The following is a 23,828-nucleotide window of genomic DNA, read 5'->3' as shown; positions in this document are numbered from 1 at the left end:
CCAGTTATTGTTGTAGGTTTTCCATGGCTGTCTTTTTCTAGTCATTCGTAGCTCCCCAATTTCCTCACGATTGCAGAGGGCCTCCTGTCCCATGCACTGTTCGAAATCTAGGAAAAATGCTGTTATCCTTTGCTCCAGGAGACTTGAACCAGCATGTGTCCTTAAGTTGGAGCCCAAAGCTTGATGTCTTGGACTGCAGGGCCATGGTGCAGGACCCTATACAGGTTAGGGTGGGACAAATTTGGAACTGTAGTTTTGTGACTCATTAGCATGACTGCAATCTGAAATTTTTGCAAACGTCAAAATATATTTTAGTACAAGAACATCATATTTCTGTGTTTTACATTGTAGGTTATAGAACTGTCAATGGCCCAATTGTGGTTCTGTGGAAAGCAGATGCAACGAGGGAAGAAATTATGGGACTATATTGGAAAGAATGAGAAAACTAAAGTGATTTTGAAACTTCAAAAGCGAGGACAAGGAACCCCAGGGCGAGAGCCAGTTATGAATGAAGAAGAGAGGAAGCTGATGATGCTGCATGCATACAGGCGTCAGGAAGAGCTCAAGGTAAGTGAAGAGCATTTGTTAAATTTAGTGTGTTGATATGTTTGCAGATCAGATCATAAAGACTGCTAATGGGCATGTGAAAATTATGTGTTACACAGACATTGCTGCTCCACAAACCATGGATACAATTACGTTTGCTTAGACAAAGTGACAACGCTGGCTCCGCCATTCATTATGGAATGTGGTAGTTGAAGCTTATTTGACCAAAATAACATGCTACTGTATAGTGAAAAACTATTCTGATTAACTCATGCAAAGTTTTAGTTAGTTTAATAATAGTAAAAGCAGAGAAAGTTTATTTTTTAAATACAAATTATAGCACAAACACAGTTACAGTTCTTGACATTAAGAAACATACACAAAATTTGTCTTCCTCCCAATCTTGTCAAAGCATGAAGTGAGATGTGTCTACTCTAAACACTCCAATGTTGCGGATTCCTGTAAGGAGGGATGAATGTATATAAAACTCGTGTTTAAAGAATTTTTCACATGTGAAAATCATGTTGTTAAACAGACATATTACTGGTACTGAGTACAAGAACAGTTAGATGAATTGCTGATGTACAACTGTAAAACACATTTTATAAGAATGTGCATATGACAAAACATGTGTTTAACAGGCAGTAAGATAAATATTCTCGATGTAGAAGTTGGATTTCAACATGTGACATTCAGGTGAATATTTTGCAATTTTAAATGCTTAGGCCAGCTGCACACCGAATCTGACAGAACACGATGCAATGCATCATGACATGATGCTGCAAGACAAGCCATTTTGTTTGTAATGTAAAATCTGATCGCAATTTTTGTCCATGTACGCAGTAGGTGTAGGTCTGTCTTTTATAATTTGGAAAGCAGATAACAGCAAAATCAATGTATCAATGTGTATGTGGAATTAATGTATCAATTTATGTATTGTGAATTGAATATATTTCTAGGAAATACTTGGTTAGAAATTATAATATTAACCATTTAATGTAATATTCAATGACTACATTTAATTCCTGGCTTCAAGTTGCCCCCTTTTCCAGTCTGTAATTGGGGGTCTGTGCCTGAAGTGAATTGATTCACGCATGCGCAGATCATTTTGTCACAAGCTGCTCAATGCGAGACCAAATTTCACAGATCTTTATTTTTTTGTTGCAAACTGTCACAACCTGTTGCAAGGTGACTTGAGTGAAATGTTTCGTCTGGTGTTCCATCTTCCATAAGAGACTATTGTAAATCCTTTTACAACAAGAAAGACTCGTCGTGTCTGATCTTATGTGTGGTTGACCTTAGGATGGCAAGAGGATCATATCTGACTTTACAAAATCAAGTTGGCAACAACGATCATCACATGAAAGAATAAATCCTTCTGCCACAACTGATCAGCAACCAAGTGTGCATTACAGTATGCAAGAATAAAGTGGGCAGAACTACACTAATTTGGCGACCACAATCAATTAGTTTAAAATTAGTGTAAAATTACGAGGGCTATTTTTTTTCGACCTCTGATGGCACCGCCAGGTGGCCCGTGAAACGCTAGGAAGCGGGGCATCATGCAGCGTGATTGGTGTCTCCCCTGCCACTACCACCACCACTGCCAAGGCCAATGCTTCAGTTGAAGCTGAACGACGGGTGCGTAGAGATGTCTGCTACAATCGACTCTCCCGCCAAGTGCGAGTGTGTTACTTACTGGTTGACTTTATGGAGCAGGCGACCACAATCAATGCGGCTGCATACTGTGAGACATTGCACAGACTATGCAGAGCCATCTAGAACAGACGGAGGCATTTGCTTCATGACAATGCCCGACAACATGTTGCTGTGTCAACCCAAGACCTTCAACGATTCCACTGGGAAGTGTTTATTCACCCTACCTACATCCCAGACCTGGTGCCGAGTGACTTCCACCTTTTCCCGGCGATGAAAAAGTTATTGGGAGGACGGTGCTTCCACACCAATGAGGAGCTTCGGGACACCGTGCAGACCTGGCTCAACAGACAGGCGGCACCTTTTTTTGCAGAGGGTATTGGAAAGCTGGTGCATCGGTACAAAAAATGTCTGAATCTTCTTGGTGTATGCTTGAAAAGTTGATGATACGTGTACGTAACATTTGTCAATAAACCCATTTTTCTATTCACTGTGGTATTGATTTCATGCCCTATCGGAGGTTGAAAAAAAAATAGCCCTCGTAGTTCCGATTGTAATCCCAGGTGAGTGGATTATGCATTGGGTGACCAGACATCCTCTTTTGTCCGGACATGTCCTCCTTTTTATGTGTCTGTCTGGCATCCAGGCAGATTTTTTAGAAATCGCTAAATACCCTCCTTTTTTGGGGAAGAAAAAGTATATAATTGACCATAGTAAATGTGCTGCATTGAGAATCCTTTCACACATAACAATTATAATTTAAGGCATAGCCTATGACTTGGGGCACGTTAAGTATTCGAACAATGCTCACCTAGCATCTGGGAACTGAACACAATCACTTTCCCGACTGAGTCATTAGTAGGGACTGGATTTATAGGCACTAAAAACCTCGGCAGTCAAATAGGCACCAAAATGATGAAAATAGGCACTTAAAAAGGCACTGAAAAGGCACCCAAAAATTAAAAAAACATTAAAGTAAGCACTGAATGTGAACTTATTTCAGTTTTCTTCTTACAATGCACAGTTATACTGCATTAGCATTTCAGTTTATACATAAAAGTGCGCTAACTGTTAACAAACTATTAATACTCTTTTTCTTTTGATTGAAATTCACATTTGCGGGAATCGTCAGTTAAAGTAATTCTCACAAAAAGAGCTTGTGCTAATGACTGTGCGAATTTGAACAAATAATGAAAATAAAAACAATTTTCACCATAATGAAAAATTATAATTAAAATGATGTTCCAATTGAGACCCTCAAATCTGGCAAATACCAGATTTCAATCAGTACAACATCAACAAAGCCTTATATCTTTCAATGTGGGAAAAGCCAAAGACACGTAAAAAAGCTCAAGTATGCGAAAATTGCAGAATAGACATTTTTTGACACTAAGCAAAATAGGCACTAACCCTCAAACTTGGCATTTATAGGCACTATAAAAATGTGTTTTCAGACTAGAAACACCATGAAATGAACCTTAAACGTTAGGCTCTATGTTTTACTACAAAGGCATAAAAAAGGCAAATAGGCAAAATTCTGCACCCTAGTCATTAGTATTATTCTAATTCGTTGCTTTGCCTCCTGAGACTGCTGGAACGCATGTAGTTTCTTTTCGATTGATTGATTGATTGATTTGGTTTATTTTACTTAGCTTTTCTGTCACTTTTGGCTAATCGTGAAGATTGGTATGAGTGATGATATGATGATTTTGATGAAGGGACACTCTGAAAGAACACCCATGTCCAGGCTGGGATTCGAATCCGGGATCGCTGGCAGTGTGCTAACCACTCTGCCATGGAGGTCAGCCAGTTCCTTTTTGAGTTATACATACGCGATACAGAAACGCGTAGTGAGAATTTTGATTGTAAAGAAATATTTACTTTCATGAAATAACGAAGCAAAAGTGTAAATTCAACAATGATCTTGCAAGAAAATATCCAGCTGTAAAAGATGGAAGAAACGAATATGGGTAAAGTGTAAGGTGGATGTCACTTTCCCCTGCTGTTGAAAGAGTGCTAGGAATGTTCGTGCCATTAAAATCATATTTCTCTACCCAATCTAATTTACCTAAAATTTTAATTTGGTTTTTGGAAATAAGTTAAAGCAAATCTTACTTGTTACATTTGCAGTCACTTGTGGGGATATTTCATTCTAATATCTAAGAATTCAAAAGGGAGTAATATTCTTTGCTTCAAATTGTAGATATTCTTTGTCGCTTGTTAAATAACAGATTAGAAGATTGCTTTCTTTGCTTAAAGCTAAGAGGAAATTATTGAAAGAGATCACCTGAAAAGTATCTGTGAGCATAATGTTGGTAAGATTTTTTTATATTGATTAAATTATTGAGTAATGGCAAATGTGTTGCCATTTTTTGCTGTGTCCTCTTTTTCATGACCTTGTCCTCCTTTCTCGCCATGCTCTGTCCTCTTTTTTGAAGGTATGTGTCTGGTCACCCTAATTGTGCATATAAAGTTTATCTAAATGACATTATTAGATGTCACATTACTGAAGACTGCTGTCACTTCCAATTCCTTGTCTCATTTTTACAGTTCTTTATCTCGAAGAAAATAAATGAAAAGTGTATTAGCCATACAGCTCCATTTGTAATTGGTTTACCTAATATAGAAAAAGGAAACCAAAGTTTCAAATAGAGACAGCAAGTCCTGATATGAAAAAGTTCTGCCAGAACACAGTTGAATTTCTTGTCTGTTGTTTGAAATGGCACCGTGAATGTTTGTCCTGAAGCTGAGACACGCCAAATTTCAGGGTTTTTGACCTTGCGATCTTGGATTTTCAGTTGTAGCTAAATTAAGGAAAGGTGAAAATAATAGGATATACCATGGCAGGGAAACTTGTACTGGTTAGCATATTCTCTTTTGTGTGAAACAAATATGCATCTGATGTATAAATAAAGATCTGGAGATGCTATTGTTTTTACTTATTGAAAACCCCTGAGAGAAGGGGCAGATTTTGAAATTAATCTAGTCATGCATATTTCGGAACTAAATAAATGTCATAGTTAGACGTATGAGTCATTCCATGCCAAATTAACACAGGTATGTGCAATTTTTAACCTGACCATCTCCGATTTTCATGAAATTTGGGGAGTTGAAACTATGCATAGAACTTAGTAACTATGAAACTTTTTAGTCTCGTGCGTCTTGTAATTGTTAAATTATTCAAGGTCAAAGTTTGCAGAAATTGCCTTTTTTAAGCCCGCTTAGCTATACTAAATGTGCTGTAACTCCGCCTCTATTTCACCTAGGAAGCTCAAATAAAGCTTATTGTACAGGGAATTGAATAAGCTTTCCAGTGATATATAACAAGCCTACCTTTGGATAAAAATATAATTTTGTCACGTGACCTTGACTTTTGACCTTGAATATCTCAAAACATGTCATCACCAAAAATCGTGAAAAAAATATATTTGCTCCCTCATGCCATACTCTAAAACATATCAAAAAATCATTCTGGGACTGCCATGGGATCAGAAGATACAAAATAATATGTGTATCTATGTGTCTGATAAAAACCTCATTACATGAACTATGACGAGTCAAAAGTCCCTTAGGGCCTCCCCCATGGCGCAGTGGTAGCGTCATTGCCTTGTAATTAAGGGGTCCCGGGTTCGATACCCGGTGGAGGCACAAGTGGTTCGGATCCCACTTTAAACTGTAGGTCCAGTCCCGATTAGCCTTACTGTGCATAAAGTGGACTTAAAACACCAACTCAAAAGTCCCTTAACACCCCTTACAAAATGTAAAGGAGTTATCCTGGTCATGAAAGAAATATGTTAGGCACAGGGAGATCTCTAGCCGTGTGTGTCAAGCGCAGGTCCGGCATATTGTTTACTGCCATATTGAATTCAACGCAAACATTTCAAAGGAAAGGGGGTGATGTGATATATCAAATGAGGCTAGAATTTCACGAGAAATGAAGTGACGAAGGATTTTCCAACATATATTTAACCAGCAAAAATTTATTACTGCATGCTTGTAACCATTTTCTCCTTTTCGAGGTGTTAAAAACAAAGCATTGGAATGCTCCTAACGTGTTAGGAACTCATCGAGATCATGCTGACATCTTGGGAGAGAAAGAAGTATACACACCATTGCATATGATTTTAATCAGCTACATTCACCAAATAGTTGAATAGTGAAGAATATTGGGAAAAGTATCTCAAACAATTACGTGACACTTCCTTTGGAATGAAAAATTCTTCAGTGACGAGGCAAATTTTTATGTTCACGGTGAAGTTAATAAAAATAATATGCAATACCTGTGATTTGCTCAGTCGAATGGTTCTTGCTGGTAAGCTAATTATGTGGTATAATGTATGGCGAACGGAAATGGTTGGTCCATATTCAACAACGGAACCTTAAATGGTGAGGGCTTCTTGGATTTGTTAAGTGAACAGGTTTTTTCACCCTTGCTTACGGGATATGGCACTTTTCGAGAGTTTTGAAACAGGACAGAGTGTGACCACACTATGTAGACATTTTCGCAATTTCTTCATGGTAATTTTCTAGGTAGATTGATGGGCACACGGGGTCTATTAAAAGGCCTGCACATTCCCCAGATCTAACATCTTAGGAGGACTTTTACCTTCAGAAACATTTGAAGAGAATGGTGCATGCACTAAAAGTCCATGATATTGACCATCTGAGAGAAGGCATAGTTGCTGCTTGCGATGTTGTTGCACATGCTACATTACCAAATGTTCTATGCGAGTGTGAGAGACGTCAATGAGTGTGCTCACAGGAACATTGACAACATTATAATGTGCATATATGGTAAGTGAAAGATATGTGTATAACTTTTTGCTGGCGTAAGATACGTTGGAAATAAAGGCCTGCACAAGACCTGGAGCAGACCCGTTCGCGAGACATCGCTCCTGAAATGCCATGCAACCTGCGCAACACCCTCGCTTGAGCAGCTTGTATGCCCACCTGCACAGATTGTTCCTGGCAGGCATTGTAGACCCGCCGGGTACCCGCAGTCTTACGATACCTAGTAGGTCTCAGTTCGTTCTTTCCATCAACTGCAGACCCCTCCCTCTGCATGACGTAGTTGCTTCGAGTAGAAACTGCACCTGGCCCACACCGTTCTGCAGTGTTGCCAACTGCAATAGATTTTCACTACTTAAAAAAGGGAACTCGAAGCTTCGTAAGCCACATCACCAATGAAATGAGATTTACGAATGTTGCTACCCCCCCACACACACACACACATTGAAATAGGTTTTCCGTGGCACAGGATCCATAAGTATATGTCGTAAACAACCAATATACGTATATATAGTGATATAGGACAGGACTGAAACATGTCACGTTCGACGCTGAGGTCGCGAGTCGAACAACACACTGTTCTACTGCGAACACCAGGGCCGTAGCCAGCCAGGGCCATTGCCATTACCCTCGTTTCGGGGGTAGGGCCAAGTACTTGGATAAACGTGCCAACAAGAACAATCACAATAATAGTAATAAAGTAGCATGAAAGGCATTATAATCCTCATAAATCACGCAAAAAGGGGGTAGAAGTCGGTTCTCACGCGCATTTGTGTTGAAACAGAGGATTAGAAATATTTTTTTTCAACACGTCAATTTCACATTAGCTAATAATGGCAAACAAGCACACAAACTGTTTTTGAAAGAAAGAAAGTGCATGATAAATGCATTCCGAATGTACAGACATATGGCATGTAAAATTTCCATCTACAATATTTTCTTTTCACATGGAGCGACGTATTACATAATCAATTCATCCAACTCGTAACAAACCAACATTAATAGCAAATAATATCACGGGCCGCCATAGCATTCTCTGTTTTAAAACTTTTCTCACTTAGATCGTTCGGCGCTCAGGGCCGACTCCCGCTACCCCTTTGCTACGGCATTGAACTTGATGAGACTGGATAATATTTTATAATATATTTCTACTTTCATAAAATTTGAAATCAAGGGGTTGCAATTACCCCTCCATTCCCCCTCTGCAGGTGCCCTTGGCCGTCTGGAAGGAAAATGCAAGAAAAATATGAAAATTAATTCCATCTTGAGTACCCTTTAGCCCTGCTACTCTTAAATTCTGCTAGTCTGTTTTTTCTTGTACTTTAATGTTTGACCCCCACCCTGACCCTTCCGCTAGACTTAATTTCCGTCCAAGCTTGTGAGCAATGCACCCTACCCCCTCTGGTTGCGCCACTGCGTGCCTGGTTAAGGCACCATGCAATGAAAAGCAATTAGTTTTCAGTGAGGAGATTTTTGTTTGCTCGATCATTCATTTAAATAAATGAAGCTGTAATACTGCGTGCATTTCCTGGCAATAAGATAAAAACTGCTTACGCTGAACTGAAATCGCTAAGTATATAAATTCTCCTTGGAGGAGAGAGCTCCTCCTAGGACCTCGTAGGATTTACGAGCTACGTAAGTAGGCAACACTGGCTGAAGCTGTCCACGTGGTGATGAAACACCTGGAACGACACGCTGCCGGAGGGCTGTTTCCTTCCAGCAGGTTTTGCAGGCGCCCGGGTCTTGTTGAATGCCCAGTTACCTTGTAAGCGCAGAGCGCCTGGAAGACGAAGAACCCGGGTAAAGACGCAAGTCGACTCGTTGCCGTGGGCAGGCTAGCAGGTATACCTGTCCTCACGGGCAAGCGGGCAGTGGGTAGGTAAAATGCAGACTATGCTGGCCTCTAGTTGGAAAATCCTTCGTCACTTCATTTCTCGTGAAATTCTAGCCTCATTTGATATATCACATCACCCCCTTTCCTTTGAAATGTTTGCGTTGAATTCAATATGGCGGTCAACAATTCAATATGGCGGTCAACAATATGCCGGACCTGCGCTTGGTACACACGGCTAGAGATCTCCCTGTGTCTAACATATTTCTTTCATGACCAGGATAACTCCTTTACATTTTGTAGGGGGTGTTAAGGGACTTTTGACTCGTCATAGTTCATGTAATGAGGCTTTTATCAGACACATAGATACACATATTATTTTGTATCTTCTGATCCCATGGCAGTCCCAGAATGATTTTTTGATATGTTTTAGAGTATGGCATGAGGGAGCAAATATATTTTTTTCACGATTTTTGGTGATGACATGTTTTGAGATATTCAAGGTCAAAAGTCAAGGTCACGTGACAAAATTATATTTTTATCCAAAGGTAGGCTTGTTATATATCACTGGAAAGCTTATTCAATTCCCTGTACAATAAGCTTTATTTGAGCTTCCTAGGTGAAATAGGGGCGGAGTTACAGCACATTTAGTATAGCTAAGCGGGCTCAAAAAAGGCAATTTCTGCAAATTTTGACCTTGAATAATTTAACAATTACAAGACGCACGAGACTAAAAATTTTCATAGTTACTAAGTTCCATGCATAGTTTCAACTCCCCAAATTTCATGAAAATCGGAGATGGTCAGCTCAAAGGCTGTGTTGATTTCGCATGGAATGACTCGTATGCGAGTTGCTAACTTTTTCCATGGGACTTACCTGTGGAAGTTCTATTAATTTCAGTGGCCTCTGCCACCATCTGCTTGGGAACTCGTTGCTTCACTGCTGGGCTGGCTTCCGGTTCCTGTCATTTCCCTGCATGCCCCTAGGAGCACCAGCGTAGCCAGTTCATCTGCTGTATGCACTGGGTTTAAGTTGTAGTAATAGCGGGAGCGAAACATGGTGTGCCTGTCCACTGTCAATGTTCAGATTATTGACACCAAAATCAAATAGATGCATGCAATTATGCACTTTCCACATGATGTGAACATCGACAGCAGTCAGCCCAGTAGTGAAGCAATGAGTTGCCAAGCAGATGGTGGCAAAGGCCACCAAAATTAATATAACTTCTACCAGTAAGTTTCATGGAAAAATATAGTACCTTGCTTACATCTAATTGTTATCAACCGGATCTTTTATTCCCCAAACATAAATAAATAAATGATTTTAAAAAGAAAATACCTCACCCCCTCATTACCGAAAGAAAGTTATGTTGCATTATAATTTGACTTAGGTAATGGGAATGAAAACTTGGCTATTCATACAGGTGAATTTCTCTCCACTGCACCATCCATCTGAAATGTTCATACTTCCATGATACCATTGTGTAAAGAATTTAAGTAACACCATCTACATGTTTCTTGAGTTTTTATATCAACATTATGCACAAATGGGCTAATTGGGGCTGAGCGTATAATTTAAAGTGCTATCAGAACTACTGTTTGCTTTCACTGGGTATCAAACCCAGTACTTTTTGATTACAAGGCAATGACATTACCAATATGCCAACTGGGAAGCTTACAATTATATACATATTTTCTTAACGTTTTGTTCATTGAGATCTTATTTCGACACAGTGAGCCCTCAAAAAACATCATTTTTAATCCATTATGCTTGCAGCCATGCATCACATTCATGGTTGCCACTAATATTTTTTTCTATGGGAAAATTACAAAATCTTTAGTAAGCCATGGACAGACAGTAAAGGATCGCCACCAGGATTTGAATATCTCTGAATAAAAGCTTCATGGTCATTAATACAACAATGTCAAATAGGATAAGTAACAGTGCATGAGTTGAGCGAAAGGTTAACTCAGGAGATTCATTCTGTTGTCTTCTCTGCTAGCATGATCCTGTTTGCATAGAGTACTAATGTCTTTAGGATGTTATCAAACAGAAAAATGAATGTCAGTGGCAATGATGGTGCATGTATAAAATGTAATGCCTTTCGAGGACTGGTACTATTGAAATGCCTGAACTAACAAAAAGTTATCAAGAAAAGTTGTTTATCTTAATGTTCTCTACATGCTACCACATTTTGTCAATAGTTCGTGGGAAATACTACGTGTATGTTTTGATTGATTTGCTTTATTTTACTAAGCTTTTTGTGACACTTTTGGCTAATTTACGAAGATGGGGATAATATGATGAAATTGATGAATTGACACTCACAAACATCCACGCCCAGGCCAGGATTTGAACCTGGGACCCCTGGCATGGTAGTGCGATGTGCTAACCACTCTGTCACAGGGGCTAGCTCCTACATGTATTTGTTGCACAGGGTGGGAGGGGGTTAATTACTATGCAATACTAATTACCATGTTAATTTTAGTGTAGAATTTTATGAGGTATGAAAAATGTCTAGATTTTCACTTGTTTTCAAAATACAAGATCTCATACTTATAGTTCACACAAGGGCTTGTGTTTCCTAACAGCAACCCTGATGATGGGGGCAAATAACACAAGTGCTTATGCCCCCATAATTTTAACATCAATTTATGAAATAAAGAGGAGTGTCTGGAATCTACCTCAGGCTACTGACAATTACACAAAATGATCTGCCATTTTATTGTTGTATAACAATATTATTGTAAAGAACTTTTTGAACAAACATATGTATCACAATAGAGAATGCATAGTGGAAAATTGTCCTACTGCAGCACATGTTCAATAAGACCACCATTTTGTTTTTAATTTCAGTCAAGTGAACACAAAGCGACTCTAACAGTTAAGATATTCTCAGTGAATGACCAGGCTTCGATTGAGTATTTGACCCTAATAAAGTTCCTTCCTTCCATTCTGTATAATACAGATGGTAGATATTAATTAATATTCTATCATATTATCTAATATAGACAGTAATCATATTGGCTAATGTATCAGTTTATCGATAAAACTGCCAATAATAATATACAGATGTCCATAAATAGCCTGTAATTTAGTGCACAATTCTGCCATTTTATTAACTTGTTATTAATATAAATATATAATTCATATACACCATGGTTTCGAAAGTTGTTTAAATGTACAGTTTCTGAGACAAAAACCTATTGTACTCACCTGACTACAAGGAATAATTTGTGCTTAAGAGACATTCAAGTTCTTCATGATATTTTCTTATTCATATTGCTAAATTTTATATTGGTAAAGTGCACTGAAAAAAAATTGTCTTTACATATAAATAGTTAATATGTAAAAAATCAGCTTGAGTTCATCTCAGCAATGGACTCATTACACTTAATAGGCAATCTACTTGTAATTCTTTCCGAAGTTTTTGTGGCTAGCGTTTGTTGTTGTGTACATACTTGTAACACAAAATAGACTTACAGCTACTCAAGACTAACACAAATGAGAGCATTGAAGAAGAGAAGAGATTTTTAGGTATTGTTACCAAAAGTGATATTTTTTCAGTTGTTCTAATTACATTTTTACCATTTTGCAAATTTTCATTAAACGTAATGCTCACGCCTCGAACCTTGGGGTTAGTTGGGATGGGTGTCATGCTTTGCAAAAAGTTTTACTATCTTGGGACGTACCACCTCCCTCACTTTGAGCGCTGACTATATTGAAATCAATATTGGAATTGTCCTACATTGATGCTTTTCTGGGTGCTCCCTTTGCTTGCTTTATTTTTAGTTACTAGGGATATGTACATGTCAATCACACAGTAACATGTGTTATGTCATGTTGACAAGAAATGTCACACTGTTGATAAGAAATTACGTCTCGCTTATTTCTCTTAATGTACAACCTTTATTTACACCACTGTCCTTCTCCGTATATACATTTTTCCATTACAGATCCAATATCAACTGCTCCCGGTTGCCTTTTGCCCCATAACACAGAGAATTGCACTTCTCAGGACTTTTCTCTTCGGGTGCACTATTTACCATAGTGCTAACCCACCCCTGGAGTTTTTCATGCAGAGGTCCTTAAACTACGGCACTCATTCTGTGTGTATTTCTATATATCCGTAGAAACGGCCTCACTCCATCGGGGCCTTTTATCGAAGTCTCTGCGAGTCTTGGATTCTGAGATATGAGAGAATGTAACAAGTCGGAATCGGTATTTATACCTCCGACAAACGACCCACCCCCAACTGCCGGGGCAAGGGCCTATTGTTACCTTTCAAACAGGGAAGCTGTTGAGGGAACCCAACCGTTGGCTTCCCCGACTACCGAGCAAAATGCAACCTAGGCCAGAGCATGTACAAAGAAATACACTTTTACATACATATTTCCCTTTTTGCAGTTGCATGCGTAAAAGCCACACAGCAGTCATTAATCTGGTTTTGATTGAAGCTAAAGAGAAATTGGATGCTTTTTAGACCACCACATGACTCTACTTTGGAGCAGTGAATACTACACATTGTTGTTTAAATAGTAGATCATACTATAACAGTCTTTTTGTTCCATGCTGGTAGGAAATTATTAGAATCCTGTTCTCTTTCTGATCCACACAAATGCTTTAGAGTGCCAAGTAAGCAAGTGACAAGGAATTAATTTTCTTCTGGAAAAATAAATGGAGTAAATGGGATTAAGTAGAAATTATTATTAAAAATTAAAACTTGGAAAATAAGGGTAGTTATGGATATTGTAATTTCTACGTAGCCCCTCTACTGAAAATTCTGTCTAATGCTTTCAGTTTGAAACATCTACTGTTTTCAGTAGCTGAACTATACTGCAAATGTTTTCTACTGGTTTTGGTAGTTCAATTGTTTCTCCTATCTTCAGTAGCTGAACTACTCTTAATGTTTTCAGTAACATAATTGTACAACCAACATCCTTTATTGTGTTGAGTATATTGCTGTATCAAAACAGTAATTATCAGTAATGAAAAATTTCTTATCAATACAACTGAAAATGCAATGGAAAAAACTAAAATAAATGGTATGGCAGGGCATGTGGAACTTGCTACTTAGGAATGCGTTCACACAAGAAAAAAAAAAAAATTGAGTGCAGTGAACACGTTTTTAAATGTGTAGCTTCATTGTGGTTAACACACTTGTATAAAATTGAGAAACATACTGTTTTATATATAAATTGGCATATTGTTCTTCATATACTCACACGAAAACAGCAAAAGTTAGTATAAACGAAGACCTGCACCTCAATGCTTGAACAACCAAAAGAAGTACACACTGTTGACTATGTTGATCAAAAGATGGCTCATTTCTGGAATTGCATTACACAGATATAATAATAACCATGGAAATTCCATGCTGAAAAAAATCAACTGATGTGATAATGTATTCAAATTACTAGCTGCTTTAAGGTTGAGTTATTTCTTAAGAAAGAGTTGTAGTAACCTTTTCGTTAAGATATATCTGACCAGTAGTATTCATTAGAAAAACAGTAGAAATTCAGTTCCTGTACTGTCTTTCCAATGCACTTCAAAATCACTTAAAATATACACCCGCCGCAAAATGACTTCAGACCTCACTAACGTTTTCCAGCAGACTCGGGTGCACTTCTTTAAGTTCTGACGCTGTCAGTCGAGGGTTTTTCTTTATTTCTCTCATTAGGAGAGCATCTGTAGATTTGGTTTTATTTCTTTGCCTCCCACCACCAAATTTGTGCTTTGGAATGACAGTCGGAGGCAATCCTCTGGCGGCTGCCAGTACCTTCATTATGGTTGATTTTGCACAACCTGTTTGTTTACATGTCATCTTTATTGGAACGTTTTCACTTCACCATGCAATAATGCTGGCTTTTCTACAGTACTTTCCCGGCATATCACAAATACACCTGTACAATAGTCAATACAGTAGGAAAATATCCAACACAAAGTGCACCACAGGAAAACAGCAATTTATCACACACACTACAGCAGGAAGTCACCCTTCCTGTGTCAACTAACAATACGAAATGAAATGAACTCGGTTATCAGCAGTAATACACTGTTGCCAGATACGTTCATGAAGAAACAATTCTGCTTTGGAAACAAAACAACACTAGATACAAGGTTACAAAGTGATAGACCACTTACTACGACAGATTTCACATGAGGTCCGAAGTCATTTTGCGGTGGATGTAGTCTCAAGAATTAATTTGTCTATTATTGGAGTCAATAAATGATTTTATAATATATTGAAGAAAGTATTATGCATTATCATTCACATTGTTTTTTCAGTATAGTAGCCCTCCTACTGTAGAGTACAGTAGTAGTAGTCGACAATATGATTTTAGTATTTTTCACAGTACACAGTAGAATACATTTAAAAACAGTAGAATTTGTGTACTGAAAACCATTGAAATATCCAGCAGGGCCTAGGGGCACAGACACTTTCAATTGTCTCTGTGATGATTGACATAAAGAGGCAGAAAAGCTACGCCAAATATCCCAAAATTAAAATACAAAATACAATAATAATAAAAAGTCAGGTATTTTTATGAATATTTTTTCTCTCTTAAACTAGTTTTTGCACCCCCCCCCCCCTCCTTCCCCATGCCCATATATCAAGTAAAGTCGGTGTCTATGATGGTTCAAGTCTTTGAGTTGAATCTAATAAATGTTTTTCAAAAGTTGGTGTCACACTTCGTGAAAACTTTTTAAAAGAAATATATTGGATTGTAATATTTTTTCTAATTGTTTTATTTCGGTCAAGAAGAACAAAATCAGTGCTTCCCGATAGGAACTGTACCCTTGCATAGTTGATTGCTGATGAATTTGGCAGTTATGGTACAATCACTGGCATACGCAGTGCGGCGTGGGAAGCTGATGAGCCTACAGCACCTCCTGAAATTCTGAGAAAATCAAAATTTTCATATAAAAGCAGTAACGATTGATTTATTGATTTGGCTTACTTTAATTTACCTCTCTTTTCTGCCACTTTTGGCTAATGGATGAGGATGAGTGGTATATAAAGTTGACGAAGGGACACACAAAGAACACGAATGCCCAGGCCAGATTCGAACCCGGGACCTCTGGCTGTGTAACTACTCTGCAGTAAAGAATTCGGGGAAAAACAAAAGCGGTAAATGCACACCCCTCCCTGAAAAATGACCCCCAATTACAATTTTTGTCTTTGAATAACTTTTAAAATAAAGACTAGAAATTGTAATTACAAATTACACTGGAGAACAAAATTGAACTTTTTTTTGGCACACGAAGGGAAATAGCTGATCCTAATAGAACTTTTTGAACTGAATTCAAATATGTAAGTAGTTTTTCTCCATCACCCACAGTTGTTTGTGATGCCCGGGTTAAGTGTGAAATATTTCTGTGTCTTTACATACATGACACTATACTATAAAATGTGAGTCATTGATTGCCTTCTGTGCTTTGCATCTGAATCATCCCTCTTCAGCATCCAAGAGTATTCAGCAAGCACTGTTACACTCCACTGTTCCTGCTAGCTCTTTTATGACAGATTTCTCTGTGGAAACGTTCCCTGTGTTTGTCATTGACGGCACCATGATTGTAGGGAAAAGAAATCCAGGAGAGGATCCAAGAAATTTATTTTGTAGGACATATTACACTCCATATCTTTGCATTACTGTAACAGTTCAACCACAATCGGCGTTTTATGGATTTTAGTTCGGAGCTTTAGGATTTCCTTAAATGTTTATACACAGTGCTTTTAAATTAACCCCATGCTGATCTTTCAAACTTGGCTTCAAAGACCTTCAATTTTTTTTTTATCAAAGATCAAATTTGGGAGAACACAAAAATTCTTTCCTTGATTTTAGCATTCTAATACGAGGATAATTTTCCTTCAACTAATGAAGCCCAGCACCATTTTTTGTCCATCCTCTTAACGAAGTTTTTGGAAAGCTCTAACTTGATATGAAGTGAAGGAAGAAGAATCATATATGAGTTGACTAGTGAGGGATATGCAATATATTTCTGTACAGGCGTATGTGATTCACACTTTGGTCATTTTTGATGTAGTTATTATTCTTGTCCCTACTGTCCCATTCGCACAAGAAACGGAAACATTTAGTATAGCCAAGCTGCAAACCCTTTAACAACACAGTTATTTTTAAATTGAAAAGTTCCGCCTGTTTCTTTCCCAATTTCAAATCCTGAACAAGGTTGTTTAATTCACCTTGTGTTAACAGATGTGGTTCACAGGAAGAGGCTTCGAAAGTAGAATGATCTTGCTCCTCGTTTTGAACTTTGGTAGCTGCCTCATGTTCCCATTCATCTTCTACAGTTTACATGTACGATTGATGTTGTACAGGTAAGTCTTCACTGTGAGGTACTGTCCTCATAGCAGATGACAAATTTGGGTACTTTACTATGTATTTGCATTTATTACTCATTCCTTTTTTCTTTGTAATACAGAAATAACAGTCCGATGAATGATTTCGTGGTTCAAGCCACACCATTCCATTTCCATTGAAGTTGCATCAAATCCAGGTTGGCCCCATCCTGCTCCAACCCCTTCTCAATGTGATTCATCCCTTCCCCGAAATAAAATCGTGCGTGCATCATTGTGCTTTCTAAAAGGTTAAATTGTTTGTGCCCACCTTCTGTTCGAAATCATTCAAAATATTATTTTACATACATTACTTATCGCAGAAAAATACCTAAAATTCCGAAGAAGCAATACTTTAAAAATGTCATTGCACAAAAACTGTAGCTGATAGAAACATTCTGAGTGCATATTTGAATTCAGCATAAAAGTTTACATTAGAAACACAATATATCGTACGTTTCATGTGCCAAAATCTGTGTTCCCCAGCCAGGGAACCCACAGGGTGGTTTTATGGTGCAGGCTGCGCCATCGAGATTTTTGTTGGGGATTTTTCCCTTCAAATAATATAAAATTCAACATTTAGGTATATCTTTTCCAAAATATATGTAAAAATTTTACACCTAAAATGCACCATATTTAATCCATTAGATGAAGAAATGAAAGTGTTTAGGGCATTATCGAAGGGGGGGTGATATCAAACTCATACATATTAGGCCTTAATTGACACGTGGGTCCTGAGGGGGATTCTGAATTAAACTTTGGGGGGACAGTATCAAACTCTAGGTCTTAGATTATGGCGAGTACTTTAGTTAGAGGGGGATTGAGCATTAAATTGAAGGGGGTATCCAATTCTTGTGTATTACGATTGTCTTAGACTGTTGCGGGAAATTCTGGTGTGGAGACTGATAATTAATTTTTTGAAGGAGACAATATCCACTCTTCAATTTTAACAGTAAGTCTAAAATTGGCATGAAAATTTTGGTGGTATAGGATTGAGTATGAAATTTAAAGGGGAAGATTTCTCTTGATAAAGTGTTAAATCTTAGATTGTCAAGGGATTTCTTTAGTGGAGAGAGAGTTCGAACATTACATTTTGGAGACTGTATTTAGCGCTAAGGCATCCACACGTTTTCGACCCCGAATGTGCCAAAGGAAAAGCTGGAAAGGGAAAGGACTAAAGATCTCGGAATCTTAAGAAAGTATTGACACCCCATTAAATTAATATTCTTCAAAGGCTGAAAAGAAATGGATGTAAAAATTTTCTTGCTCGCTTCGCTCGCAATCATTTCTTCCTGCAATGTGTGTTTGGCGTTTTAATGAGATGAATATGAAGTTTTTATACTAAATCTGCATTACAAGACAAACGATATTCTCGATTGATTGATTGATTTGGTGTTTTAAGTTCACTTTATGCACTCTGAGGCTAATCGGGACTGAACCTACAGTTTAAAGTGGGATCCACGCGATATTCTCGATTATGATGAATGATTTTTGGAGTGGTCTTGAGTGATGGCACCCCTGTTTAGGGAGGAGGGGCAGATCAATTATAATGTTCAGTAATGCTAAGGAAAAAGTTACTTTCGGCAGACACACTGTCGTAATTAAATATTTTGTGGGATTACGATGTGGTTTAAGGGCGCGAATGATATGATTTGGGGGGGGGGACGCATGACATGATTTTGGGGGGGATGGGCACCCCTGTCCCCAGCCCAGTGCTATGTCTGTATCCCCCTCGCGCCTAGAACACAGCTATGTAATATTCACCTTTAAAATTTGAGCCCCCCGAAAAGAAATTCTCCGTACGCCAGTGGGTAGAATGAATGTTTTTTTACTTGTTTGTGAAGAGTATCACTCTCATTTCATAATCAGGAAAAGTTTTATCTTCATTTCCTCGGCTAGACTTCTAATGGCGATAGCATTAAATCAATAGTCTGTCAATTATATTGTTCGACTTGCGGTTGCACGTGTTTGGCGAGTTTCTTAACACTTCGTGCTCAATGCGTTCGGGTCTTCTTTAATCGAAGTATCGATCTGTGTTGACCCATTTACGTTTTTATGCCGCGAATTATGATTGAATGATGCGAATGACATGTCACTTTGTCCATTGTTTTCATGTGGAGATGAAAAATGTCCAACCGGTTGATGTTATCATCGTCAAAATGGCGCAATAATTGTGTTGTTAAGTTCGTAACTGATTAGCGCCACTTGACCCGACTCTGCAAGCTAAAATTATGGGTGCTGCGATATAATGTAATAGTGTAGGAAATTCGACTTGAACTCTTACATTAATATTCAGTATACATACTGGTTGATTGATATTGTTAGTCTGTATCGAGCACTTTAGCTCTGGTATGCTTGAGTTTCCTATTGGATTTGTTATTTCCATCGTTGATTGTAAAGCCCCTATCACACGGAACTTGATTTTAGGAATGCCCTAGTTGGCGCTGGACTGGCTACCCATTTGCTAGTTTTCGCCTCACACGGTACTTGTTATACCGTACTACAGCGCTGTAACCGTACTTGTCGATAGTCTTTCGTTCCCATAATGGCGGCCGCGCGAGATGTAAACATCGTATCACTTCACACATTTAAAGTACGATAACTATTCAACCGAGAGGAATATCGCTTTGTATTAAATGGTTTTAGGTAAAGAAGAACGGCGCTGATAAAATACATACTTTACAACGTTTACTATACACGTATGGAAGAATATTTTAGATTTTTCAATTGTAAACTATCCTTTCGTGCTGTATGCACTCGGAAACCACAGACAAAAAAGGCTACTTTGCTAACTCACAGATTATCTTCATATGGCCAAAATTTGCTCTGATTGGCTGTTCCACAGAATCTAGTCGAAGAAGTTAGTAGCAATTAGAACATGTCCTATTCCTCAAAACCAGTCAAGCAGTCAGCCAGGCGGCCATGATTTCTACCTAGAAAGTCAGTTCATCACCAACTAGGGCATTCCAACTAGATATCCAGTTCCGTAAGATAGGGGCTTAAGACCTAAGTGGTGTAAATAAAATAAAAAGCTATTCTATTTGTATAGTACGTTATTCGGGAGGAGGAGAGGTAGTCACAGACATTAAATACCAGACGATGACTTTTCTTTGTGAGAATCCTTCATCAATTATCTACTCATCTTTTCATCCTCATCGTCGCGAAGCCGACCTCCGTGACTGAGTGGTTACCACAGCGCGCCAAGGCACCAGGAGCCCCTGCCTGGGCATGGGTGTTCTTTGTGAGTGTTCCTTCATCAATTTCATAATTTACCCCCATCTTCGCGATTAGCCAAAAGTGGCAGAAAAACAAAGTAAAATCAATCAATCAATCATCGCAGCGATTTGCAAACAAAAAAATGCATAAGAGCGTAGAAGCACGGATACAATATTTAATAGAGGAGGAGGGGGTGCAAATGTGGAAGCTCACTTTGTTTTTGGCATATAAAAAACTTGTTTTAGCTTGAAAAATTACCTAAAGTTACTTCATAATGTTTTGAATATGAAACTAATACTAATAAATGCAAAAAGTATGTATGTAATAAATAAAGAAATATTTGTGCTTGAACTACATTTTTTGAAAACTTCAAAAAGTGCGGGTAATGTGGAAACACCTTAAAATTATGGTAAATCAAATGTTTGAAATAAAAAATAAAACGTTTGGCAATTATTGTATGGTACATTAGGTCTCTATTACATAAGAACATTATTTATAAAATTAGAATGGTAAGTAGAGCTCCGTTTGTATCCAACCAGAAGGATGGCATTTTCCGATTGCTCCAGGTGGTGCTCCTTTCATTAGAGTATCAGTCCAGTTCTTTCTGGGAAGATCATCATTGGTGGTATAAAAGTTCCACCCTGAGAGCCTGCTTTGCCCCCTCCTGTGAAAACAACAGAACACATTCCTACCTGGAATTCTTACTAATTGTTACAATTATACCCTGTATTACTCTAGCAACATAACAAAGACATTTATTGATTTTGTGATTTATGAAGGTGTGTGGGATTCCATATAATGTCGTATCAGTATTGGGGGAAAAATTCCCTTCCAGATTCAGACTTCGTGAAATAATTTCGCAATTTTCAGTATCTAGAACAGTTGTGACATTTTGAGTAGCCTTGTATTAAAGGCGCCTAATGTATTTGGATGTTTTTCTTGGATGTGTTGCTATGAAGTTTGAACTGCATAATTTTTTGTTTCCCAAGTCTACCTTTTGGTAATAGCGATTCATGTGATAGAGAGAGGGAGAGGATATTTGATTTTTGTTACTTAGCATTCCTTTTCTGCCACATCTAGCTAATCGTGACAATGAGCGATGACGTGAAATTTATGAAGAGGCACTCACAAACAGTGCTGCAACCACAGGGGGGCAGGGACATTGTCCCCCCCAATCTTGGACGGAAGTCCAATCTAAGGGGGAAACATTGAAGTAAAGAAACATGACTTGCAGAATCGAAGAATAGCAGGACAAATGAATACTGAAGATGGAATTGGTTTTCAAGTGTTTCTTGCATTTTTCTTCCAGACGGCTAAGAGCACTTACAGGGGGCACAGAGGGGCAATTTCCCCCTCGATTTCAAATTTTATACAAATAAAAGTACATTTCGTAAAATTTTCTTGCTCGCTTCGCTCGCATACACAAATAAGATAAGCAACATACGTGTGTGTCATGATATCCATTTTATAAAGAAAAAGTTAAGTCTTAACCCTGACTGTTTCAATGATATCGTTTCCATAGCATCTTATATATTGCTCTCAGAATTTTAAACGACAGTAAAAATAAATAAAATTTGCAACTGCGAAGCTATCAACAGGATTGCATACATTAAGGACAGAAGATGCCATATTTCGATTGCTTGTAACATCGAAAGAGGAATTAGACGAGCAAATAGTGACTGAGAAAAGTTGCTTCCCTTCATGTCCTGTACACTGGCGAACTTTAAAAAAGGTCTCCCTCCTCTTAGTTAGATTGAAAGGTAGTTGGAAACACTTCATTGCTCCTGTATTGGATAAGAAAGTGGGGGAAGGCAGTTGCAGACAAGGCCATCACTACCCTATGCGCACGTAAACTTGTTTCCGGAAAGCTTTCTGTTGGAGTCTTGTCAGGCATGATCTGGGCAGTTCGTGGAAGAATTTTGTGTTCCTACCCCCCCCCCTTCCCTCTCTCTCTGTGTGTGTGCGCCGACACCTGTTTCTTTTTAGGTTTGGCGAATTTTTATTGCATCGACTAATTGCTGTTATGGCTGGGAATGAACCAGGGTTAGCAATGGGCAAATAAAAAAGTATAAAAAATATCAAAATTCCTGGCATGAGTAGTTAGTTAGTAGTATTAAAGGTTAGTTAAAGTTCCTCGTGCGTATAACAACGTGCCATGAAGGCACATTTAGGGGATGTGGTATTAGGGCACCGCATATTCTCGAGCGCGTCCATTTTAGAGGAGATACGATCAGCACCACGCTCCAGCCGCCTTTTTTCATCAGTGTTGTAGTAGAAGTGAGAAAATAGAAATGTTTTGCATTCTGCGTATGTGACATTATTCTTTGGATATTTTCCCTGAAGTATCTGTTAAGATCCTAACCAGCATTTTTTTTTCAGGATAAACTGGTTGAAGGCCGCGAGTGGTTCCTGAGAAGTAATGAACATATCACAGAATGCGCAATAGTTTAATTCACGTTTCTAGGGGGAGGGGGGAGAATGATATACAAATTTATTCTACGAATGCTTACGTCATTGTGACCATGCAGTGTATTTTGTAGACTAACGAGGATCTGGCGTCTAGACACAAGGCCAGTATAATGGTCTGTGGAGTTTGGGCTGTATTGTACGTTTGTGATTGCCTTTCACAAATTTCATCTTAACACACCTTTCATCCTTATCTATGTGATTACTCAAAAGTGGAAGAAAAGCAAAGTAAAATAAACCAATCAATTGGTGATTGTGTCCCTGCGTTTTTCAATATCTCTTCCTGATCGAAAATTAATGTTTCACCGATGTAATGCATCACTATGGTCATGTGAATTATTATTTTTCGTCATCATAATGTGCTTAATCATTCCTTAAAGCATAGACTTTAACGCTGTTGTCCTTAGTGTAAACGATCTTAACTGTGTGGAAGTTAGGCAAAAAAAGGTTAACAGTAAATCCCAATTGATTGTTAGAAATTTAAAATATTATAACTCTGACGTGACACATATTAACTGTTCTTAGTTCGCTGTCAAGGAACGATTTCTCCTAATTAAAAAGGATTCCGGCCTCCGTGGTAGAGTGGTTAACACAGCTTTCTTAAACACCGCCTTGACATTGTATTCGTTCGGTGTTCATTGTGAGTGTCCCTTCATCAATTTCATCGCTCATCCTCATCGTCGCGTTTAGCCAAAAGTGGCAGAAAAGCGAAGTAAAATAAACCAAATCAAACATAAATAAGAAGCTGAAGGGAAAAATATTCCATTACCAAAAATAAAATATATAAAATACAGTAATTACTTTGTTGACACTTCAGTTTTTTTGGCAGTGTGTAGCTGTCTTAGGGTCGTTTGTTCGAATTGACTGACCTCAAAAATTACGAAGAGTGAACGATTAATGGAAATGGGGATGCACATTTCTATTACTTGAATAAGCGTTCAGTCGTAAATCCTGTGGACACAGTGT

The 23,828-nt window shown here is 38.2% G+C and overlaps 1 protein-coding gene across 1 annotated transcript in view; it reads left to right on the top strand.

Annotated features, from left to right (window-relative positions):
* Window positions 1-23,828, top strand: part of LOC145989443 (cilia- and flagella-associated protein 298) — an 80,515-nt gene that overhangs the window by 9,430 nt on the left and 47,257 nt on the right. Inside the window, exon 4 of the mRNA XM_083124788.1 lies at window positions 352-567. Coding sequence (XP_082980914.1) covers window positions 352-567 — 216 coding nt within the window. The remainder of the gene's footprint in view (window positions 1-351; window positions 568-23,828) is intronic.

The sequence above is a fragment of the Lepisma saccharinum genome, chromosome 6, assembly GCF_977018435.1.
Source record: "Lepisma saccharinum chromosome 6, izLepSacc3.1, whole genome shotgun sequence".
NCBI lineage: Eukaryota > Metazoa > Arthropoda > Insecta > Zygentoma > Lepismatidae > Lepisma > Lepisma saccharinum.
Note: the sequence above shows the minus strand (reverse complement) of the source record. Positions and strands in the feature narration are given on the sequence as shown.